At 44.9% G+C, this 26,102-nt stretch overlaps 1 protein-coding gene across 4 annotated transcripts in view; it reads left to right on the forward strand.

The window, feature by feature from the left end:
• The window catches only part of Mtus2 (microtubule associated scaffold protein 2), a 353,199-nt gene that overhangs the window by 129,029 nt on the left and 198,068 nt on the right, over window positions 1–26,102 (forward strand). For 2 of the 4 annotated variants that reach the window (XM_028779761.1, XM_028779762.1), the window contains exons 2-3: window positions 5,761–8,147; window positions 12,409–12,649. In XM_028779761.1, coding sequence (XP_028635594.1) covers window positions 5,982–8,147; window positions 12,409–12,649 — 2,407 coding nt within the window. In that variant the 5' untranslated portion in view covers window positions 5,761–5,981. Of the gene's footprint in view, window positions 1–5,760; window positions 8,148–12,408; window positions 12,650–13,871; window positions 13,875–26,102 lie in introns of those variants that run through there. The other 2 variants (XM_028779763.1, XM_028779765.1) reach the window with 2 other exon arrangements.

Raw genomic sequence — 26,102 nt, forward strand, 5'->3', positions numbered from 1 at the left:
CTCCCTCTCCCTCTCCCTCTCCCTCTCCCTCTCCCTCTCCCTCTCTCTCTCTCTCTCTCTCTCTCTCTCGTTACAGTCATGCCTAATGGACATGGGGATGTTAGGGGACCACTTGTGTGAGTCTTGTCTCTCTTTCCACCATGTGGGTTTGGGGATTGTACTAAGCTTTTGGGTGACAAGCGTGTTTACCCATTGAGCTTTCCTACAGGCCTCAAGTATTTTGAGTGCTGTCAAGATACCACAAGAGAACATGCCACTTCCTGACCTTGTGATAGTTGCAATAAGAATGTATATGCATTAAAGACATTGTGTGGCATTACCTTTAAGTAATATATAAAAGGTACATGCTAAGTCCTCTGAAAGACTCCACTCAGCAGCTGACTGAAACAGATGTGGAGAATCACAGCCAGACATTAGATGGAGCTTGGCAAGTCATGTTGACAAGGTGGGGGAAGGATTGAGGAACCTGGAGGGGATAGGAACTCCACAAGAACAACAGAGTCAACTAACGTGGACCCTTGGGGTTTCTAGAGACTGAACCACCAACCAAAGAGCATACAAGGGCAGGACCTAAGCCCTCCACACATATACAACAGAAGTGCAGCTTGGTCTTCATGTGGGTCCCCAACAACAGGAATGGGGGCTTACCCTGACTCTGTTGCCTGCCTGTGGATCCCGTTCCCCTAACTGGGCTGCCTTGTCTGGCCTCAGTGGGAGGGGATGTGCCTAGTCCTGCAGTGACTTGAGGTGCTAGGGTGAGTTGGTACCCAGGGGGGGCCTCCCCCTTCTCAGAGGTGAAGGGGAGGGGGCATGTAAGAGGAAGGACTGGGAGGAGGGAGCTGTGATCGAGATGTAAAGTGGATAGATAAACAAATGTAAAAAAAGGTACATGCTAAATATAAATGAATCCCACGTTTTGGCTTGGGTTGTATTCCTGTGGCATCTTATTATGTATGCCAAAAATCTGAAGAAAAGTGCAAAATTTGAAACATGTTTTACCCCCAAGAATTTTTGAATAAATGACACTTGAACATGTAAAACACTGTAAAGCAGGACCAAGAATCTGGAAAACAGCAGTGGTTACGTCTGAGTTTTCTAAAGCAGACGAACAGGAGGATTTATCAGAAGCCATGTGTAAGTACGTATAAAATTACATGATTAAATGGAATTGAATGTTATAGATACCAGATGCATTCTTAGGAAAGTTGTCCACTAAATATTAAACTTAGGACTTTGACTCTTCGCATGGTTACCATACAGAGGTCAGCTGAAGGACAGTATGTTGCTATGTTTAGTAAGTCAAGTGGCACTTCACTTACATTTGGAGATAGAGTGTTTGAATATACATATGAAAACTCATACAGCCTTATACAGCCGACTTGGTAGTTCAGGGATACTGTAAGCATAATTTTTAATCTTTTGAAAGCATTTTCCTTTTAGTAATACAGACTAGCAATCAGAATATAGGTTTCTTCAATTTTTAAAAATGTCACTTTTATTATTTTATGTATATGGGTTTTTTTTCCTGTAAGACTGCTCCGTATGCCTCCAATACCCATGGAGGCCAGCAGAAGGCGGCAGATTTCCCCTGGCCAATGTGAGCCTCCATATGGGTGCTGGGATTAAACTGGGGTCCTCCAGAGGAGCAGACAGTGCTCTTATCCACTGAGCCATCTCATGCTTCCCCCAATTTAGCCCTGAGGAGGAGGTAGCCAGTTCTTCATTTAGAAGAGGAACCTTACATTTAAATTTACTATTATACAACTGAAAAGAATAGAGCCCATGCTTAACCTGACAGTAGTGGACACTCCGTGTTCTGAGCTTGCATTGGGGTGCGAATGGATCACTTTGTCTCCAGTGTCTATACTGTGGAGGGCTGTCCCCGAAACCACAGAGGCACAGAGGCTTCTGCATCATTAATCTAATAACTTGTCATCTCCTAAAGGGACTAAAACTCAGTGTTCAATACAAAGCATATTTAACTGCTGTAAAATTAAATGAACAATCCCCCATACCCATCTCTGGGGGTTCTGCATCTGTAGGTTCAACCAACCACAGATGGAAAATATTTAAAAACTGCATTGACCTTTCTTGTCACTGTTGCCCAAACAATACAACACATTAAGTATTGACATTGTATTTGTGATCGTAAGCGATCTAGAGGCATTTAAATGCTAAAGGAAGGTGTGTGTACATTCCGTGCCAGCATTACACCACTTTATATAAAGGACTTTTAAATGATCAGATTTGAGTCAGTTTGAAAGTTGATGGACAGTAAAGTCAGGAACGTGGCTGTGGTACAAAGCATAGTAGGGCCAGTCCACAGGGAGAGATGTGCAGACTTAGGACTGTGATAAAAAGCATAGTAGGGCCAGTCCACTGGGAGAGCTCTATAGGCTCAGGATTGGAGAAACAACATGTCGACTCTGTTTAGCAGCTTTTGGGGAGGAGGAAGACGGAGTTTAGAGAGGCCTTTTGGGAAAAGTGGCCTTTGAGTTGGATTTTGATGTTATTGGGTAGGAAGGACTATTTAATGGGACAGGTGAGTTTTAAGTAAAATTGTTCGAGTATTTAACTACAGAAGGACCATCGAGCTGGAGACTCTGGCTCTAGCCTGTCATTCAGTCAGGTGACTCAGGACGTCATCGAGGATGACGTGGGGTTGAATTGACCGAGTTTCTCACTGTGTAAGAACGACTTACATGCTACATTGCCAGAATAAGCATAGCTTGCAGGAACCTGGAATCTGAGATTATTGAAGAGATTATGTGTGAGAATCCAGGCGTCGTTAGCCTGTTTCATGATTCAAAAGTAGATAATGCCTTCCACTGAAGAAACTTCTAGATAAGGTGTCCAATGGTTACTTGAGCTTGTGAGCTGTAAACGGCTGAGCTTGCCCAGTGGTTGAAGATGGGCACAGATAGAAGAACCCAATACTTTTCTTGCACGCATATCATCTATATGGACATTTTGACCATCAATGGATGCCTATGTTACAGTGATCCTATTAAATGTTAATGATGCTGTTAGAAATCTCCAGCGTTGGGCTGGAGAGATGGATGGCTCAGCCATTGAGAGCTGCTGCTGCTCTTGCAGAGGACCCATGTTCAATTCCCAGCACATGCTGCTCAAAACCACCTGTAACTACAGCTCCAAGGGATCCGACACCACCTTCTTGTCCCCAAGGGTACTGCATGCACATCGTGCACAGACATACCTGTTGGTGAAACAGCTATGCACAACAAATAAAAGAAATGCATTAAAAAAGAAAAGAAAAACAAAACAAAAGCACAACACAGGTTTCTCTAGTGGCACACTGATTTTATGGGCATTTGTCACTGTCTGGCAGGTCCTACTATGCTTTGTGGTTTCTGATATTTTGTTTTGTTTGTTCCTGCTATTCAGACCAAGAGGTCTCTTGGCTTTGCATCTGTACATCCACCTACAGAGGACCAGAGCTGGTGCTCTGCACCCAGCATGAGGTTAGCACTTGACTGGCTAGCAATGAAACAGAGGAACCATAACAACGTCCTGGAGGAAGATAATCTACATGAGATCTTCCTTTTTCTTCTCAGAATAGCTTGCTATACTGACCCTGTGTGGATGGCTGTGCTTGAGAATTCCTTGCTGTCCTTGACTCATTGGGACACTCATATCCCAGCCTAGAGAGTCCAGCTTCTTTTGAAATGGCTGTCATTCCAATCTGCTTACATGTTGTTAGTATTTGTGCCTGGGGACAAAAGTATCTTCAACTGGAGCACATTCTCAAAATGGAAACAAGAAAGAAAGGGCAGTTGTGGCATGTCCCTTCTGTGTTAGGCTCAGTCTGTCAGGGGATGTATTGGGGTTGAGTCGCACCTGGGGGTGCTATTGGCATGCTGAGGACAGATGGGGGGAGAAGCCAGGGGAATGAGGAAAATGGAGATTGTGAGGGAGCTATGGGAAGAGCCGAAGACCAGTGTGGCAGCGGATAATGGAGGATATGTGTCCCAGAGTCCACAGTCCCAGAAGACAGGGTGTAGACACAACTGTGCTAGTGTGTCCTGGGGTGAAGCGGGGGCAGGGGGGTAAGAAAACAAAACTGACCAAGGGCCAGTTTATTGAAAAGGACCTCATGTAAGTAGAAAAACATCTATGTACAGTTGGAAAAGAGATGGATGGGAAAGAGATTTATTATAGATTTTGCAAGGATGATGGGGTCACTTATTAGACACTAGGAAGGTGGGGGCTGGTGGAGAGAGAGACACTGCAGTAAGGGCAGGCTTGCTGGCTGGGCAGTTCTCAGCTGTGGGACAGTGGTCCACCCTCATTGGTGAGGATTCAGATGGAGATTCCTGGGATGCTTAGCTTTACAGCGATGCCTTTTTCGTACACATCAGACCTGTGATAAAGCGTGCCTTATGCATTTGGCCCAGCATGAGGTTAGCACCTGACTAGCCAGCAGTGAAACAGAGGAACCGTAACAGTGACCTGGAGGAAAATCATCTACATGGGATCTTCCTTTTTCTTCTCAGAATAGCTTGTTATACTGACCCTTCTGTCGATGGAGGGAGGGGCATGATGCCTTTGATGAAGGGATGGAAGTGGTGCAGAGGCTGTGACATCACAGGGAGTGGTGCAGAGGCTGTGACATCACAGAGAATGATGTAGAGGCTGTGACATGACCACAGGTTGTTGAACTAAAACCTCATGTCACGTGGCACTTGGTCTGATGATATCGTAGACCACAGGCACATGCTAGGAAGGCAGGTAGAGCGTCAGCAAGCTGAAGAAAGAAAAGATCCAGAACCTGAAATGACACAGCTGGGACAGGACACAGTTTTATCACACGACTAAAGCCTGTAACTTGTTTGAATCCCATGGATTGTTTGTTTCTGGAATTTTTCATCCAATATTCTTGTTCTAAGAATATTCTAATATTCTTAGATTATAGCAAACTCTGGACAATAAACCAGAAAGTGAAGAGAGGAGACATCACATACACACCGTACTACACACCACACACACACACCACACACCACACACCACACACCACACACACACCACACACAAACCACACACACACCACACACACACCACACACACCACATACACACCATACACACACACACCACACACCACACACACCACACACACACACCATATACACACACCACACACACCACACACTACACACACACACCACAAGCACCACACCACATGCACCACACACACACACAAACATACCATACACACAAACACCACACTACACACACGCACGCACACACCACACTATAACATATACACACACCACACACCAGACACCATACTATGCACACATACACACATCACATACACACACATGACCACCAGGCACACCACACACACACACACACACACACACCACATAGACACCACACACACCACATCACACACAAACTACACACACAGCACACATATCACAAAGAAACTACACAGACACACACCACACAAGTACGCCACACACAAACTATACACACACACACACACATATAACACACACAACTTTAAGACAGCATACATGTAAGACCCCTTATATCTCATTCCAAAGTGTATCCTTGTGATGCTTCAGCTTGGACATACTTAGCCAGACACAGCCTTTATGTGAAACGGTTTTGAGATAAGCACATGAAATAACATTATAGAAGCAAGGGTCACGTCTGTGTGATTCCTGCCTGTGTCCCTTGCTCACGATTTCTGCTGTCTTCACTTTAAAGTGAACATGTTTTGATTTCTTTCCAGGTCTCATGATCCAACTGCTTTGCACTGAACAGCAATGGAGCATAAAGTGTTGTCCTACTGCGTGTCAAGACAGTGGTTGGTTCTGAAACTCGTCTGAAGAGGTTCAAAGAAGCGTCTAGATGTGATATTGTCAGAGAAGGACGGACAAGGTGACGGCTGTCTGTTGTCCTGCAGCTTTAAGGGAGACTGCATGGCCAGCAGCCCTCACTGAAGACGTGACCATGAGTGTCCCACTTGCTCCAAAGAAATCCTGTTTTGGTCAGCTGCGAGATCACCGAGAGGGAGCAAAAAATAACAATGACAGTATTCTGAGGACGGGGGATACAAATGCCAATCAAGTCATGCTGGAGGTCAGCTCCTCTTGCGATGAGCCCAAGTCACATGATCTGGAGGATGAAATCGAAAATGCAAATTTAAGCAGGCCACAATACCACAGCCACTTCCAGAAGGAGCCCCCTCACCTTCAGAGCTGCGGGAAAGGCTCTCACGCTGCCTCTGCCAGCCAGAGGGAGTCTCAGGTGTCTCTGACTGTCCATAGGCAACTGAGTGAAGAACACACAGTAAAAAGAGCAACCCTGCAGACCCCCCAGGGTGTTCAGGGACCAAGTCTTTCCAGCTGGAGGAACACAGTGGGTCAAGCCAGTCCAGAGGTTTCTGCTAAGAAGGATGCTGAGATTCCCAGGCATATTCCCAAGGACAAATTGGCAAAGACCCTTGACAACGAAGAGCTGAAAAGAGCAAGTAGCTCAGCAGCTGCAGCTGGCAGCATCACTCCGACGAACCTGCAGCCAGTGCAGCTGGGTATCTTGGAGCCACAGGGCCATGTGCCTGGGCATGGGGAGGGGCCACAAGGGACACCAGCCAGTCACTCTCCAGGGAAAGTTTTTTCTCCAGGTGAAGGTACCTCAGAGGGGAACAGTCTGTATCTTCCTAAACCATCTACCTCAGAAGCCAAGGGGTCCAGCCCATCAGAGACCAAGATGGAGGGGACTCATGGCCTGGATGTTTACAACGAGTGCATCACTCATGCAGAACTGACCCCCAGTTCAGCTTCAGCATTGAAGGAAAACCCCAGCCTCCGTCATCCAGAAGTGTATTTAGGTCAAGGGACAGGGAAGCCCAAAGTGGAACTCAAATATATCCAACCCAGGAATGAGGAGGGACTAACGTCAGCCCAGGCACAAGGTCTGGGATGTCATGAGGAAAGAAGTTTGTCACCTGTAGAGAGGAAGGAACTATTTGAGAAGGCATACCAAGAAGCCACGAGTCAACTGAACAGCAGCCACCAACAGTTTGGAGTAGGAAGAGGCAGCAGCCTAGAAGAAATTATTGGAGCCAATGCCGGTGTGGAGGGGTCTCAGCAAGCCCCCCCTGCACCGAGCGCCGCTCCTGCTGGAGAGACAGGTACTAGACTCACTGGTAAAATGTCAGCAGGTGCAGGTAGGATGGTGAGGGAGGCAGTATCCGGCAAAACTGCTCCTGATGATGGACAAATAGCTTCTGTCCTCTGTGATCCAACTGAGAGCATGCCCTCCGAGGTCAGTGGGGAGGAGAGGAGGCTGGGTAGCGGGAACTCAGGCAGTGCCAAATTGTTGGCCTCAGGTCCTTCTGTGGGAGGGAAAAGAACCGATGCCTCTGAGCAATTGAGCCCTCAAGATAGCAACTTGGAAGCCAGAAAAAGCAAAGAGACAGTAACACCTGTAGCTGAAAATAGGAACCTTCTAGAAACTGCAGCCCAAACTGACATTACTCCAGCTGGAGTGGATTCCATGTTCAGTACCCCGGTTCCCCTCCACCCAGAAACAACTGTGAACTTGACTCAACGTCCAACTCCTCCAGGTAGCAGTTCTCAGGAGCTCGGCGTGTTCAGTGTGGACACAGGGTCACCCTCAGTGGCCTCACCCCCCACTGATGGTGGGCAGGTATTGAACACATCTCCGAAAGTGCCTGACAAGACCACCTGCCCCAGTGGGATCCCCAAGCCTCTTACACATCCCAAGGACACGCCCTCTTCCCAGGAAGCACCAGAGAAACTTGAGATGGAGAAAACAGAAGAAAGGATGGAGACAAAGCCTGTCCTCATGCCAAAACCCAAACATGTGAGGCCCAAGATCATAACTTACATACGCAGGAACCCTCAGGCGCTGAGTCAGGGGGATGCTTCACTGGTCCCTGTGGGGCTTCCCTGTGCCCCTCCCACATGTGGCATGCCTCTACCCCAAGAAGAGAAGGCAGCGAACCGTGACCTTCAGCCGGCTGCAAACATGTACGAGAAACTGAAGCCCGATTTGCAGAAGCCAAGGGTCTTCCCTTCTGGACTGATGGTGTCTGGGATCAAGCCCCCAGCGCACCATTTCAGTCAGATGAGCGAGAAGTTCCTGCAGGAGGTAAGAGGACATCATTGTAAAATGATGTATCCATTTGTGGTTTTGTTTTTGTTTTGTTTTATGTTTTGTTTTGTTTTAGTGAAACTTGGAAACAAAATGTCCTCTGTAAGTGAACTGCAGACGCTCATGATGCACTGTTACCAGAGTGTATACTTGGGCCTGGAAGTGACTATCTAGAACACAGTGTGATAGTCAGGTTGAGATGGTCCCAATATCTCTGAGGCTCATTCAAGTTTTACGGAACACGAGAGATGTGGAGTTAGACAACGGCTCATGTAAGCCAGCTTCCACCTTACATGACATGAGTGGTGATGTATATGAGCCAGGGCAAAGCAAGGCAAAAACTAAAGTAAGCAGAGTATTCAAAGTGAGGAGGCTAATCCTTTAGTGTGGAGTGTTTGACTCTGGAGAAAACCTTGTGGTGAGCTGGATGTGGTGGCACACGCCTGTGGTCCTAGCATTCATGAGGCTAAGAAAGAAACAGGCAACCGAGTGTAGCCCTGTGTCAGAAAGTATGATAGAAAATCTTACATTGATATACACAAAACCATGGCATGAACGAATATGTTGGGCACTGGCTTTTTGTTTGCAGGAAAGACAGTAGCAGCACCTAACATTTTGTTGCATGTGTGCTGCGCACTGAGCCCCACCTTGGCTGGTTGTCCTGGGGTGTATAAGAAAGTGGGCTCAGCAAACTAGGGGGAGCAAGCCAGTAAGCAGCGTTCCTCCAGGGTCAGTTCCTGCTTTCCTGATTCCTGCCCTGACTTTGCTGCACAATGGCCCAGGGCCTTGAAGTGTGAAGTGAATAAAGTCTTCCCTCCTGGTTTTAGTTTTTTCATCAAAGCAACAGAGAGTCAAACTGTTGCCATCTTGTAGCAAGCTGTCTGTTCGTTGTTCTTTGTGCCAGTCTGCAGCAAATCAAGACATGGTCCCTACAGCTGAGCAGTGTTTGTGAAAGCCAGCAGGATCCCTGACGGAGGCTGGGATGGAGTACACATCAGTAAATGACTTTAGAGTCTGGCCTTGCTTATACTTCCTGCTGTCTGAGCCTGTCTGTCAGCTCTGAGACTTAAAAACTAGCTAGCGCTTCAAATTCAGCTTTGGTTTTATTTTTATTTATTTATTTAATCAATTCTGACTTAAAGCCATAGAGCATGTGGTCTATGTGACGGAGTGTTGCTTACATCAGGAAAATACAGATGTCCCCAACTGAGTAACCCCTAATAAGTTCATTTTACTCCTCAAGCAAAATGAGCTTTAAGGAGCCATTTAAAAATTTTTGTGTGTATAGTCTTGCCTGCATGTGGATCTGTGCACCATGCACATGTTGTACCCAAGGAAGCCAGCAGGTGGCATCATATCCATGGAACTGAAGTTACAGATGGTCAAGAGCTGCCATGTGGGTGCTGGGAACTGAACCAGGTCCTCTGGAAGACTCTAGCCCATTGAAGGGGTCATTTTGGGAGCTTTTGATGCTGTACCAGTTTGAGAGCATATGTTAATTTTATATCTCCCTAGAGAAAAGTCATGCAAAAGAAGCCTAGTGAAAATGGGGCAGGGCAAGGCAGGAGGGGAGTCACAGCAGGAGGAATTTGTTTGCATATATCATTTGATCTTAGGACTGTGTTTGAAATTTAAGGAGTCTTTTGTTGACTCGGAGTTTCCTCTAAAAATTCCCCATTGGAGAAAGAGCTCAATGGCTGCTTGTTCCATAACTACAGAACCTCTTCTGTTTTGTCACAAAGATGAAAGATGAGTGCGATTCCCCTGTTTAATTAAAGATGCATAAACTAGACATGAAAAGCATACTTTTCACCTTGTAAACGAATTTATGCTTGTTATATTTTTTTTGTCACTTTGACAAAATATCAGACAGCAGTGCCATAGGATTGCTGTGTCCTAGGATGCTGGAGACAGGAAACTCGTGGTCTCAGAGAGTCTCAGGGCACTGTGCTGGGGCTGGGCGGTCAGGGCAGCTGGCTGTGGGAGGAGTCTGTGGCTTCAGTGGACATAGTGTGCACCAGGAAGCAGGGAAAACTGGTTGGGTGGGTGCAGCATTCAAGATTCATCTGTAGAGGTGTGTTTGTGTCATGTAGACCCCACCTTTTACAGTGTCCTCAGCTTGCAGTACCAGTGCCACCATCTTGGAATCAAGAACTCAGTACAGGAGCCTATAGAGGACATTTCAGATGTTTGCATTTCAAAAACGGTTACCCAGCAAGATGGCAGGCTTTGAGACTGCTGAAATCATTAGAGTCATTATGGAATGAGAGAGTTTCATGGGCTTTGAGCTCTGAAAATTGTCCATTTCCAAAGAATCAGATCAGCATACTGCAATTCTAAAATCCTTACGTATGGAGATTGGAAATGATGTGGATTTCCTTGTGTGTACGCTCATTTTGGCATCCCATAATGTTAAAAATGAAGGCTCTAGAAAAGAGAAGTCAGAAATGGATAGAAAGACAATAGATGATGATAAAAATTTCATCAGAGAGCAGATGTGGAACTTTCTCTCGAGGGGATATAATTCACCGTACCCTGAGTACAGTCTAACCATCATGCATATTTCACAGTGTGATTGTAATGAAAGTTTAAATGCCTAATCCTTCGTTTTAGTGGTGTATTTTAAAGAACTTTGTGTCTATTTGAACATTAAAAGGGGATCAAAATAGGGTTTATGCCTTCAATGGCTCGGATCAAAACTTTTAGAACCCCTATTAAGAGATACTGGGAGATATTTGTAGTACCTGAATACATAGTAGCTTGACAAACAAAATAAATTATTATTCCGAGCGGAATTAATTAATAGATGTATCTACCCAGATGCTGCCTCAGTGCTGGTTTTTAATTATAACTTAAGTAAATCACTCCACTCTTTTATGCTTGTTTAGTATAAAGGATCGGTGAACTGGAAAGCAGGCCAGAGGTAAAGCGCTTTCCTAGCATGTGCAAGACTCTCATCCGTAGGATCACAAAGTCCCAGATCAGTGAGAGCAGACACTCTGCGAACAGGATGTGCATATATCACTATATACCACATTCTATATTATGCTTACACATACGTACATATATACTCATAAACATGATTATACAGATAGTATTCTGTTAAGTACAGGAGAAATTAATGGTAATGTTATGTTATAAAACTGAGGAAATGGTGGAGGGAAACACAATTCCTTTATTTAACAAGTATGTCTGTGTAGACACTACTGATACACGCTCTGAACTGAGCAGACCACAGGACTTATCCTTAGATCTGATATCCTGGAGGAATCTACCCAAACACTCCTGAGAGCATTCAGCATCCTTGTGTGTGTGTGTGTGTGTGTGTGTGTGTGTGTGTGTGTGTGTGTTGAAGACAAGTTGAAGGAGTGCTCTCTTTTCTTTGTCTGAATCTCTGGTATTGAACTCAGGTCACCAGGCTTAACTGCAAGCACCTTTACCCATTGAGCCATCTCACTGGCCCCAGGACCGGTTCTAATTATGTAAATACACAGTGCAGGCCTACACCATTTTTTCTATTAATTTCTCTATTTTTTGCAGATAAGATATTTTTCTCTTACTAACAATTATTTCTAGATGTTCTAATATGAAATATGAAATCAAATATGAAATGATAGTTTATTTACTTGTTATAAGTTTAGCGAGCAAAAAATGTTGATTTCATAGGTATAATGACACTTTTGATCATTTTTGAACATTTCATAAATTCTTTTATTAACCTTATTTATTTTATTTTTCAGATTTATTTTTATTTTATGGGTATGGGTAGTTTGCCTGCCTGCATGTGTGTCTCTATGTGTGTATGTGTCTGTGTGTGTGTATATGTACCGTGTGTGTAGTACCTGAGGGGGGCAGAAGAGGGCACCAAATCCCCTGGAGCTGAGTCACAGAGGGTTGTGAACCACCTTGGTGGGTGCTAAGAACCCAACCCCAGTCCTCTGCAAGAACAGTTGCTCTTCACCGCTGAGCCTTTCTTCAGCCATGACATTATTTATTTAATAAGTAGTCACTCAAATTTCAATGCATTTATAACAATGGAATTAAAAAGAAATGCTGAAAGTGAGTTCTTTTTTCTCTCCTGGAGTATTAACACCAGCAGGGACTAAAGAGCTCACAGTTATACTGTCACTGTGGAGGTGAGGACACTGGGCTGAGAGTGTCACCAGATCTCTGAGCAAGCAGCCAGTCCTGTGATGGTGCCTGTTGTTTGAGCGTGGATCTCCTCCTGTGATTAGCTCTCTCTGATCTCTCATCTTAGGTCACAGACCACCCTGGGAAAGAAGAATTTTGCTCTCCTCCGTACACTCACTACGAAGTCCCTCCCACCTTCTATCGCTCAGCCATGCTCCTTAAACCTCAGCTGGGATTGGGTGCAATGTCCCGTCTCCCATCCACCAAGAGCAGGATTCTGATCGCAAGCCAGAGGTCCTCAGCGAGTGCCATCCATCCACCCGGATCACTAACAACAGCTGCCAGCTTCTATGGTTCTGATCCTTCAGGTAACTAAGTCTAACCCTGACTCTTTTCCTGTTGTGCATTTAAATATTAACTATGAAATATCATAACTGTTTTCTTAGTAATCCTAATCCTTAAGAGAAGCCACTCTGTCCTCCAGCTATCCGTAGACACAGATGTCCTTGAGGATTCACCAGCTGTGGCTGTCATCTTCCATGCCACTATTACAAAACATGATCCTTGTTATCACCTTCTGCCGTCTTCCAATTTCTCCCTTCCCTAAAACTCCTGTAGACTCAGAAGACTTGCTCTGAAGGTTAGTTTTATTGCTGGGAGAGAATCTCAGTGAAGAAGAGAGTCTGAATAGGGTTGCCCTGTGGGTATGACTCTGGGAAATTGTCTTCACTATGTTAATTGGTCTGGGAAAGACCCAGTCCACTGTGGGCGCCACCATTCCCTGGGATCAGGATCGTGGAATGTATAAGTGATGACTGCCAATTGGATTCTGTTTATTTTATAGTACTTGAAATAATATTAGTACTTACATTTTTGTGTAAAGTATTCTGCATGTTATTCTTAGGATAAATGATTTGAAGTTAGTTGTTGTGTAGAAGTATATCTAAACATAAAAACATTTATTTATCTTCTTTATTTTATATCTATGACTGATAATGTATATATATGTACACCACCTCCTTGCTGTACCAACTGAGGCCAGAAGAGGGCATCTGATACCTTGGAATTGGAGTTAACAGATCATTCTAAATTGTCATGTGGATGCTAGGAATCAAACCCTGTCCTCTGGAAGACAAATAATTTCTCTTAGCCTCTGCACCATCTCCAGCCTCTTTTTGTGTGTGTGTGTGTATGTGTATGTGTCTAGGTAGTTTATAGCAGTTATTTTTGCCCTAGAGTTTCTTGAAAGTTCCATTTCCTTATAACTACTGGGTTTTACCATTTTATTTTTGAGCCAAATCTCATAAATAGCCCTGACTGGCCTAGAACTCCCTACACATACCAAGCTGGGCTCAACGTACTCCTCCATCTGCCTCCGGAGTGCTGGAATTGCAGATGTGAGTCACCATGCCCAGCGAGCATTGCAATTACTGTTGGAGAGAAACTTTTTCATCTCTTTGCCATTTATTACTTTGTGAATTGTCATGTACCCAGAGAGTTACCGATGGCCTTAATTTTTTTTTTATAAGCTTCTGTATCGGCAATCCCCACAGCAGCTGTATATCTTAATAGAATTACCTGTGGTTAGAGCTGGTGCAAGTCTCCTGCTTTTCAGTCAGTAGGCAATGATTTCTGGGGGGCTGTCAGTACAACTCCCTGTGTGGGGACAAAGAAATCAACACACAAAAATATCCTTGTCCTCTGGGGGCTTAAACTTTAAAATACGGGGATGCTTTGGTTTTTTGTTTGTTTGTTTGTTAAAAAGAGCCAGTAAATGACATGGTCTGTTGAAGTAAATAAATATTACTGAAGAAAACAAAACGTAAGTGAGGGAGGAGGGGAGGTTTTGGAAAAGAAGGAAGGCGGTTGTCACTTTAAACAGAGGGATTAGAAAAGCTGCCCGACTAGGCATCCTTTAAGCCAATCACCAGGGAAGATAAGGAAGGAGCTGTAGTAGTGTTTTTTTGTTTTTGTTTTTTGTTTTTGTTTTTTCCTCCTGGACTCGGGCTCCTGGGATAATGACTCCAAGATGCAAATATTTTTACAAATACCTAGGCCAAAATCTTTGGTTGTTCCCTGACTCGTTTGTAATTTAATCATCCCGTTATTCTAGTCTAAGTTTTGTCACGTGAATGTTTACGTGGTCCTTAGTTACGTATGAGGGGGCCCCAATCCTGCGCTTGGCTCTCCCTGAGAATCCTTCCTACCTGTTGGATGTCCCACCTTCTATTTCCTGCCTCAGCTACAGGCCAATCAACTTTAATTGACAGGTACATACATACAGTACGTAAGCTATCTTCTACATGGGGACCCTGGTGGATGCCAGAAGTATTGCTTTCCAGGGAGTGGGAGGAGCCAACGCAAAGACCACTGGGAAGCAAGGGTAAGGATGGAGACTGGGGAGTTGGGGACAGCACAGTCCAGTTCTTTCTTGTTTAAACAAAATTTCCTTGACTGTAGTGTGGAGAGCAGACTGTCAAATAACCTATATCAAATGTGCATTTCTGGAGTCTGTACTGAGTGATTGTGTATTCACACGGTCTCTTTATTTGGGCTTTTATGGTGAAATGGAACAAATTCAAGCTTGTGTGAGTTGTGAGAATTTTTTTCCTTGACTGCCCAATAACATCTCAAAGTTTTGTTTCCTTGGTCTTATACGGTTTTCCACTTTGTATCCACAGACTGATGATAAACATTCAAAGAGTGCTTCTCAAGCTAACACAGTTCCTCAGGTTGTGGTAACCCCCAACCATAAAACAATTTTCATTGCTATTTTGTAAGTGTAATTTTGCTACTGTTATGAATCGTACTATAAATGTCTGTGTTTTCTGATGGTCTTAGGCAACTCCTGTGGAAGTGTCCATTGACTCCCAAAGGGGTTGCAACCCACAGGTTGAGAACCACTGGTCTAAGAGCTTTCAGAGACTCTGATGTGGGTTCTTGGACACCCTGGCCTCAAGACTCCCTTCTTTCTGCCTCATACAAGCTAGATGTCTTGAGCATCCAAAGCCCTCACCTCTGTGCCTCCTTCGTTCACATTCCTCCTTCAGGTGTTACAGCCTGGAAACTGCCTCTGGGTGGACTTTGTTCCCAAGGGTCATGACCCTGGGAGGGCTCTTGTGTACTTTCTGAAAGCATCGGTTGCTTGTATTTGCGCACATTTTGATGGTTTTTGTTTCGTGTTCACAGCAGTCTCCATGTGGTTGATGCTTCTTGGGTAGGATGTCCCTTACATAATCACAGAAGCTATTAGCCTCCTGTGGCTTTTCTGTATTGAATATGAGGTCCCACTTCTGGGTTTACACTTTCAGTTCCCGATTATCACATGGTGCCTATTTGCCCTTGATGTTTGAAGGCCGCCTGTGATACGTGTCTGTCCACAGTTGTGGTTTTGCGTTTAGCCGCCATTCATACCCTATAGATTTAGATTCTCTGTCACATCTCCTGAGTCATTGTCGTATCTGTTTTACGGGGCCACACAAGGCTCTCAACAGCACCGCACTGGCAGGAGAGAGCTGGAGCTAGGAGCAGTATGGCTGCTTCTTGATGTGACCTAGCATGTACATACTTCCAGTGTCAAGTGAGCCCTTACATTCTAACATCTACGAATCGGTTTGATCCGTGAGTTATAATACATTAGCTGTATTTTCCCCCAGCTCAGGTAGGAAGCCTCTTAAATGCCTAATATCCCAGTGAGTTCCAAGTGAGTCAGGCGAGGTCCCCGGTGCTTCCATTCCACCACTGGTTTTGCAGGCAGCACTAGGTGTATTGCAATGGCCTGAAGAAGTGGACACACAGTCAGTCCACACCATCCCACAATGCAGCTCCTTCAAGAGTTTGTCTCATAGCTAAGGTCATTTTCTAAGATTTACAGATCTTGATGTGACTACATAAAGAATCAACGAACCCAAGCGATTTCTTTTCTTCTTAAATCATTTCTGTTTTGGGTTTGGATTTGCTTTGTTTTGGTTTGAGGCTAGCTTTTCTCTGACTCCACAGTGATGTTTAAGACCAAACTTTTGAGCTGGGCACTGGTGACCCATGCCTTTAATCCCAGCACTTGAGAGGTAGAGGCAGGTGGGTCTCTGTGAGTTTGAGGCCAGCCTGATCTACAGAGTGAATTCCAGAACAACCAGGCTACAGAGAGAAAGAGTGTCTTAAAAACAAACAAATAAACAAACAAAATATAAAAGTAAAAAAATCCCATAAAACTTTTGCTGTCTTCTGGCCCGAGTGTGAAACTAAAGACATCTGAACACTCAGCGTGAAGAGGGGATTCACAGCCCTTTGTGTAGCATGAAGCCTGCTCAGTAGTGACCATGGTTCTCCATAGAGAAGTTTGCTATTAGAATGTCCGTTTCTAGAATGTGAGAAGACCCCACTTCTCTGCACTGTTTTTTTAAAAGCTACATATGTTTTACGTTCTTTCTTCAAAAACAAATCTTTAATGGCCCCCTAACATGCAGAACCCATTAGCCTACCCAGTGTACAGTGTGGCGAAACATAATTTGCCTACATGGTAAATGTACTTGAAATACATATTTTTTCCCCTGGAAGCATAGTGCTTTTATATGAAGCAATGCTAGAATGGAATGTAATATTTTCTGTTAGGAGCAGTTGAGGCGTTAAAAGCAAAATCTTCTTGAAGGATGGATGATAAAACCTCACTCTATAAATAGCTAGAGAAATTGAATCAGCTAAATTGGAAAACTTTCTCTCAAGATATAGACAACTGTGCTGTACATTCTGATTATTAAAATAAAATTTATTTGGGAGTTTGACATGCTCTACAGCCTTTCTTGCAGGGATTTAAAAAAAAACAAACATGGTGAATCTCTCCAAGTTTTTAAATGGAGAAATTATTAACGTGTTTTGAAAAGCAAATAAAAGGAATCCAGAATATTTTAAACTAGCTCTGTCCAGCTGCTGCTGCTGCCGCCGACGCTGGGACTGCAGCCACCACGGCAAATTTAGCATAATATAGACCTGTGTTCAGTATCTCTGGATAAGAAATCTAAAATGAAAATGTTATTTTTCTATCCAAGACTTTTCTGAAACAAATAATCATTTTTTAATCTTGTGGTTGGTGTAAGAAAGCTAGTCTTGGTGTGTTTGATAGCTATGGGGAAGCTCCCTGCATGGGTTTCTCCTGATGACAGCAGGATCTTCCTCAGCCTCCTCAGATCTGAGCCCAGCTGGATACTAGGAAAGATGAGGATACCCAAAAAAATCTGTCAGGGAGCTACTCCTAACCCTGGATCTGTTAGGAGCAGTGTGTGTGTGTGTGTGTGTGTGTGTGTGTGCGCGCGTGTGTTGTGGGACAGCATTATCAAAGGAGAGGACAGGGCAGAGACAGCAGCTTATCCTGATTAGCACCCATGGAAAGGCTTCCTGGAGGAACAGGAGCCAGGCCTGAATGACTTCATAGGGTGGTCGCAGTGCAGTGTGAAGGCCCATGTAGGAAGAGCATGACAGATACAAGAGGGTTGGAGTTTCTCAGGAATCAGGCCATTTCTGTGGGTGTGAGCAGAGTGGGGGGAGGACTGGTTGTCACCCAAAACAAAACCAGATGGGTAATCTGGGGCCAGGTAGTGAGGAAATTTCAGGGGCAGGCTAACTTTAAGGGATTTTTGTTGCTGTTTTGTCTGTTGGTGAGGGATTAGAAACCTTGAGGTTTCCAAACAGAGACTTGACAGGATCCTCTGTTGTGAACAAGGGTCATGGTATGGAGGTCTGAGGAAGCTGCTCTCACATGCCAGCAGGATATGAGAGATCTCATATAAGAGTATGCATTATCTATTCTTTTTCATATTTTCCAGACTTTATAATGCCACACCTCATTTTCCAAATTATGTTTTTATGCACGTGAATGTTTTGCCTGCATGTATTTCTAGGCACAGCATGCATGCAGTACCCTCAGAGGCCAGAAGAGGGCATTAGATTTCCCCCTAGAACTGGAGTTGCAGATGGTTGTGAGGCCACCATTTGGGTGCTGGGAACTGAACCCTGGTCTTTTGCAAGAGCAATCAGTGTTCTTAGCCAATGAAGCATGTTTCTGACTGTCCAGCCTGGACACCTTGCTTTTGTGAGCAATGTAGCTTTGAATTGAGGGTCCACACTACACAAGTCAAGGAGGGGGCAGAGAGAAAGAGAGGGAGTCTGTCTTAGTTTGGGTTTCTATTGCTCTGAAGAGGCACTATGACCTATAAAAGAAAACATTTAATTGGGGGCTGGCTTACAGTTTCCGAGGCTAAGTCCACTATCTTCATGGCAGGAAGCATGGCAGAGATGGTGCTGGAGAAGGAGCTGAGAGTTCTACATTTTGATCTTCAGGCAGCTGAAGGAGACTGTCTCCAGCAGGCATCCAGGAGGAGGCTCTGGATAACACTGGTCAGACTTGAGCATGTGCATGAAACCTCAAAGCCTCATCTCCACAGTGACACACTCTTAACAAGGCTACATCTCCTCCAATAAGGCCACGCCTCCTAATAGTGCCACTTCCCATGGGCCAAGCATATTCAAACCACCACAGGGTCCATGTTGGTCTTTCTCAGGTCTCTTTCATTAAGCACCAAATCTACATTTTCCGAGCCCCAGTCTCTTTGCCTCTGAAATGAGAGCAATGAGAGAATTTAAAGTGTTCAAGTGCTGACTGGGCACCTGATCCTCAGAAGGCCATTGGCTAATCAGAACTCCCTCATTGGATGCCTTTATCTTCTCCCTTGAACCTGTTGAGGTCTCTTAATACAATACAATATGTTCTCTTCTCAATACACACAGCCCACTGTGGCCCCCATCATTTCAGATACCCTGTACTCTTTCTGACTTGCCAGTCTCATACTTACTAAGGCCTTTAGTTCTTCCCATAGCACCCTCCAAGGCCGACTCTTTCTCATCTCTCAGGAGCCATCATCCATGTCTCTGCACACAAGAGGCATACAACCTTGACCATACGTGGTACAGTGGTCCTGCCTCAGCCAGGAACTTCCGACCCATCATCCTCTGTATTTTCTTCGCTCTTTTTTTATGAAGGTCTGCCAGTGTCTTATTTGGGTTTCACAGAGATATTAGCATTTAGGCCACTACTGTGTGCAGCCGATGAGCAGAGAGGGATTTAAAGACTAAGCAGCTCTGAGGACTCATCTAAGGATGGGCCGTCTGCATCTATCAATCCTGGACTCAGCAACCATTGAGGAAGGGAGGGGGACACAAAACATAAGAGCCGATGGTAGGGCAAGTGGCTGTTTTCTGCACATGTCTCGGCTTGTACAAGCACACGAACTCACAACAGCTGTAGTTTATGCACAAGCGCTACGAAAGACCAAGCCAGTCAAAAGTCCAGTATGTATAGGGGCAGGGCTGCCCCAGCCCCACCCCCATGCAGTGACTCTTCGTATGCAAATGAGGGGCAATAGAATAAAGAGAACTAGGAGTGGGCAAGGTGTTGGATCCTGGGTTAATTTATTGACACTGTCTACATTCCATTTCATTGTGGTGTCTCCACGAATAGCTATGAGCTCTTAGGCACTGATGGCTGTGGAGACGGGAGGTGCATCTATGACCACTGGTGGCTCACCTATGCCCCAGTGGGTGGCCCCACATCCATGCTTGTTTAAGCAGCACAAATTGGACTCAGCGCATTCTTAGTAATAATTTTTAAAAAGAAAATGCATGTTGGTGGGTCTTGGCAGAGAGCTGAAGGGAGGTAGCAGGGGATGGATATAATCAAAATATATTGTATACATGCTTGACGTTTTTTCAGAGAGTTAGAAATATTATTTTCAAAGAAACAGAAGGAAGCTCAGTATCTGTTGAGTTAATTACATATGGCTACCCTGCAGCAGTACTTGATACTTTTCCATGGTCATCAAGAAGTGATGAGCTCGTGGGTCTTTTGAAGTGGGGCGGACCAGTCAAGGGCTAGGCATTAAACATGTTAGCTTTCTACTTCAGCCGGATTCCCTTAATTCTGCTATTGTGATGACGTGCAAACAGACAAAACCAGGCAGAATTTGCCAAGACCAGTGGCTGCTCCCTGGGCTGTGATTGGCTGAGTGGCCACTGGTTTTTTTTTTTTTTTTTTTTTGTTTTTTGAGAACCTTTGAGGTGGCCAGCCCTGCTCCTGTTTCTCTGAGACCTATTTATAGGCCAGGTGCTAGTCTGTGTTCAGGATACACAAATATACAGTTCTGGACTTTGTGGGATACAAACAGTTAAATTAATAATTGCCATAGATTTGATAGGTATTTGATAGTGACCCATTGAGAATGGACGGGCAGGCTTGCCCTTGTGAGCAGAGAGGGGGTCGGGAGGGATGCTGTAGACAAGGAAAAGGGTAAAGGTGGAAAGAGAGAGGCCATCAGCAGGAGTGGAGTGATCCGGATCCGTTATAGGGGCTGCAGCTCTAGCGGGATCCTGGAGAAGCTGTAGTAGTGCTGGGGGTGTTAGCGGACAATTCACTCACACACAAGAATTTGAGGTTCCTCTGGACGTTAGACAGCAATTTCTAAAACGAGTAATTGTGGCTACAGAGAAACCTTAGGCAAGGATTCAATGCTGGACGACTACCCCATGGTTGTGTCCTAACGCAGTGAGACAGGATGAACGGATTCAGGGGAAAGAGAGACAAGGTAAAGCGAGAAGATGGGCAAGAAAGGAGGTTAACCGATTTCAGAGGCAACAGAAGCAGAAAGTCAGCGGGAGACAGAGCCCTGGGGAAGGGGCCAAGGAGATACCATGAAAAAGCAGCATGGAGGTTCTTCAGCAGAGCTTCTGAAGAAGGAAGTGACCAACGCGGAAGTGACTTTCACGGTTTCATGGGAGACAGGGCTAGAAGGAAGAAGTGACCAATGGGGTTTCATAGGAGGCAGGATAAGCAAAAAGTACCAAGAGGCTGTTGAGACTGGAAATTAGGCAGCAGTTGGTGACCTAGTTTTGAGGAAACACTTAGTCAAACACGGGGGCGGAAGTCACTTATTAGCGGGGTGATGCATGAATGAAAAGTGAGGAAATAGAAACAGAAGAGAATAATTTTTAAATACTAGCAAATGCAGAAAAGCACCAGGGGTGCTAGCTGGAGGCAGGAGTGGGCTAGGCTGCATTTTAGAGTGTGGGAGGAGATGCTTACTGCAAACGATCTGAAATAGGAAAGAGAGGGAGGCTCTGGGAGAGAACTTGGCGCTAATCGTCCCCGGGGGACTGGTGAATGATGGGATCATGGCTGTGTGCAGAAGGACGCATCTTGGGATATAAGGCAAAGGCAATGACTCTTCAAATGCAAATGAGGGGGGAATAGAGTAAAAAAGGAAGGAGAGGAGCGGGCAGAGTGCTGGTTCCTGGGTGAAGAGAGCAGTTTACTGATGCTGAAATTCCACTTTACTATGGCATCTGCAATGTGGATTGAATCAGATGGGAGACGCTCGTGTAAGACAAACCGGTGCATTACTGAGGTGGCAGAAGGGAACATGGCCTAACTGCAGTTCCTTTGGCATCTTTTAATTTCTCCTTTGCAGGAGATTGAACCCAGGGCCTTATACATGCAGGTCAAGGACTCCACTGAGCTTTTCCTTCGGTATCTTTAAGTATTTTATTGATTCATTTTTTCTTACATGTATGTGCCTGCATGAGTATATGAGTGTGTGTGTGTGTGTGTGTGTGCGCGCGCACGCGCGCGTGCCATAGGCCATGCCACAAGTGGAAGACAGTGTGGTCAAGACCCAAGGGATTGTTCACATGAAGGCTGTTGTGGCTTCGATGTCAGACCCTGGGGTGGGAAGAGAAAAGGGTTGGAGAAAACTGCAGAAACCCAAATGGTGCTAAGGACACTGTCTTTTACCTCAAAAGCAAGATTGTGTCCCCTAGCGTTTTGAAGTAAGGGCGGACAAGATCATTGGTTTTTTTAGAAGTTGAGATTGGACAGAAGTTGGGAAAAAGAGAGTGAATGGGATTGGCAAGAAGGGGTAAGACAAGGGGTCCTCTCCAGGAAGTCATCTCAGGACACTAGCAAGGAAAGCCCAACCAAGATGGGGTGGGGGATGGAGTGGGGGGAAAGGTGGTTGTGGGGGTGGAGGTAGGGATAGAACGCAGGAAAGGCTTCAAAGGTAGATTTCACTAAAGCCCTGCCTTAGCTAAGGCTTCCCAGAGACTCAGAACCAATGAGAGAAGGAAAGATTTGTTAGGAAGTAGTGGCTCTTTATACCTGCACTATGGCTGACAGTCTTCCTGAGTCTAGCTGAGAACCAGGTTCAAGTCTGTGTTCTGTGTTCTCTGACTTGTTCCAGTTGCAGTGTTTCACTGTCACCTAAGAGCCCTGTTCCATCTCGTTCTTTCTTCAGTGCCTCAGTCACCCTGAAACCTAAGAGATTATGGAGCGTGAGCATCACCATGACAGCTGTCTGTCTGCAGATTGCAGGTGTAGATTCAGGGAAGCTGATGGTACAAGCACGGGGAAGACCCAGTCCCTGGCTCAAGTAGCCCAGCAGTGGATATTGAGTCTCCTGGTCCTTCCCAGAGCTCAGCAGGTTGACTGATGCCCACACCCACTGGAAAAAAGCCTCTGATCTCCTCACCCTGCCAATTCAATTGCTAATTTCTTCTGGAAACACAAACACATGAATAATTTTTAACCCGGTGCATGAATATCCTTTTACACCAGTTAAATCTATATGTATAATTAGCCTCCTGACCCTGTGGGCCAAGTTCACTTCAGAATAGACTGGGAAGAGGAAGAATAATGAAGAAAAGGCCAGGATCAGTAATGCCAGCCCCAGCTCACCTGTATAACAAAGTCTATGCCATTAGGTAATCCTTCTGTAATTGTTACCTTATAAAAAGAGGACATAGGTTCTGGAAACCCTCATATACCCGTTTCTGGATGTGAGTCACTGTGGAACCTCAAGATATCTGTTTTATTTGTGAGTACGTATGAGCCCCCAGCATGGTGTCTTTTCTTAGGGCTTTCATATAGACAAAGGGGACATGCTATAGTTTGGGAGCTTGACAACTCCTAAGTCCATGTGTTGAAGGTTTGTCCCCATGGTCACAATACTGAGACCTTTGAAAGATAGGGCCTGGGGAAAGTCCTTAGGTTCCTGGGTGTGTGGCCTTGAAGAGGTTTGTGGGTCTTACTCTTTTTCTTTTGATGTTGGAACTGGAGGTAAGTATTTTGTACCCTGTTGTTCTTACTTTTCATCCCTACCAGAGGCTTAAAAACAATGGTCTGTCTGTAAAGTGCATCCTCACTAATTAATTTCCAGAGAAAAAGAGAGAGAGACAGAGAGAGAGACAGAGAGAGACAGAGACAGAGAGAGACAGAGAGAAAGACAGAGACAGAGAAAGAGACCTCAGAGAGAAGCAAAGAAAGAGAGAGAGAAGAGAAAGCTACGTGGCAGAGTTTTGCATTTCTAAAGATGTTCTTAGTCTTCATTTACTACATTAAAAGTAATTTTTGAGGCTGAAAAGTTTTCTTTTAAGATGTAACAACTTCTGTTGCCGATTAAGAGACATTATTATGCCAATCTGATGAAAAAATGTGGGTGACAGTGATTCCCTCCCCCCACGCCGTGCATTTTATAACCCTCTATTCCCATTGCTATTTTTGGGATTTCCAGGTGTGTGTGTGTTTGTACATAGAGGGACACACATGTCAGGAATCAGGGAGAAGTTGTCTTGCTAAGCATTAGTTCAATAAAGACTTGGGTCTCACTGCTGATCAGTCCTGCAGTGTTCTTGCCATTTACCTCAGTCTCTCTGCCCCTGCCTCTTTGTCCATCTCTCTCCTTCTCTCCCCCTTCTCTCCATCCCTCTCTTCCTCCACTTACCTCTCCCTGCATTTCTTTTTAATTTGGTGTGGACCATTGCCTTTTCTTTGCATGATTTCTCTACTAGATCTTCCTTCAGTGTTTTAGACTAAGCTGGAGCCCTTTCCCACCCTCTGCTGAATTGTTGCTTTCCCATTGACAATTTCTAAGAATGCTTTCTGGGTCATCCAGCCTCTCTCCTAGCACTTCCTCCTTACGTTATCATGGCAGCATCTTCTACGAATGATGTGACTTTTAAAGGATGTTGGTGTCGCCTTGTCTCCAGGGCAATCTTTCTTCTTTGTTGTTTGTTTTGTTTTGTTTTGTTTTATGCTGGAAGATTTCCCCTAGGTCTCTGTGATTGCTCACTCGTGGTTGTGCAGGATGAATTTGGAGTTGATTTGTGCTAATTCTCTGGCCATCTATGTCCCTCATGCTGGGGCTTGGCAGGGCTGGAGATGGTAGTCAGAACCTGGGAACTGGGCATCCTGTACCTCTAGGAACATCTCCGTGCTCTGTGCTTTTTTTCTGGCCTGCCCTTGGGCCTATGTGTCTGCTCACCTGGCTTCCCAGGATGAAGGTCACTGGCTGCTTCCTCTGCAGCAATCCCAGCTGTCTCTTCACTGCAGTACATTCTCCCTCCTCCTCTTCCTCCTCCTCCTTCTTCTCCTCCTCCCAGGCAGTCAGGGACCTTTACCTGTGTTTTATGTTCCAGAATACTTGGAGTACTACGCTTAGTAAGTATGTCTCTTCTCTTTCTTGTTTTAGGTTTAAGTGTAGAACGTGCTTAAAGGAAAATATTGGGTGACTGTTGGCTTTGAGTTTCAATGTTGCCAATAGAAATGTAGCAGCTCTTGTTTGAAAGCAACTTTCATTGGAAAGAATTTAAAAACCCAGGTACTACCCACTTAATCTGGCTGTGGTCTTCCTTTCTGCTTAAATAAAGTAAGTGTTGTTGGCCACAGCATTTCCAATCTGGTCAGTCTTGTAAAATGAGTCTGTGATTGTAAAGGCTTTAACGAAAACTGTGCTTTTCAGTCTAATCCGGGGGAGAGGTCTTTCGTTGTTCTTGCAGTATAATGTTTGAGTACTTTCCTTAGCAAATGCAGCAGCTGCTTTCATTCTTCTTCCTTTCTGCACTGCCAAAGCTGCTGCTGAGGAACAGATGAGTCTGCAGAATCCACTCCAGACTGTTCCATGCCTTTGGACTTGCTTTTGAACTGCAACAGCCAGCCCTGAGAAGCACTGAAGTGAATGAGATCTGAGTGGGGCTTGTCAGCAGTGTTTGTAACGCCATGGCTGGCAGCCTGATGCCCTGGACAGATCTAGGATCGAGTGATCTCTGGCTAGCACAAGGTCACCTTGTGTTCAGCCTGTCGTTCCGACAGCTTCTGTTTGTGCTCAGCTGTTTGCAGTACTTGTATCATTGCACCTCTGGCTGTTTTCCTCAGTTCAGTCTGGTGCTCATTCTCTCCTCCCAACTTGCAGTTCCCATCTCTGACAAAAAGGTTTGGGTCCATTTATTTCCCAGCCATTGTTTTGCTCTGGTACAGTGGGAAGTAAGTCACTTGATGTTTGTGAACCTCCGCTTTAAACCAGATCACCTTGTGCAGACACCGACATTGAATCCTGTTTACTCAAGTACTCCATAAATGGCTTATTTATTTATTTTCAACTATTTAGTTTTATGTGTGTTTTGCCTGTGTGCATGTCTCTGTGCCACTTGCATGTCCCGTGACCATAAAGGCCAGAAGAGGATGTCAGATAGGCTGGTACTGGAGTTATAGACAGTTGCAATCTGCCATGTAAGTGCTGGGAATTGAGTCTGGGTCCTCTGGAAGAGTAGCCAGTGCTCTTAACTGCTGAGCCATCTCTCCATCCCTTAGTCTAGAATGTGTGTGACTCTTTTAAGTCATCAGAAGATGTCAAACTTAAGATTACAATCTCAATTTTAAAACAGTGCATAGATAGGATTATTTGGTCTTGTAGATTATTTCTCATGTTTCAATGTTCTTTTTTCTTA

The sequence above is a fragment of the Grammomys surdaster genome, unplaced genomic scaffold (genome assembly GCF_004785775.1).
Source record: "Grammomys surdaster isolate TR1022 unplaced genomic scaffold, NIH_TR_1.0 362, whole genome shotgun sequence".
NCBI lineage: Eukaryota > Metazoa > Chordata > Mammalia > Rodentia > Muridae > Grammomys > Grammomys surdaster.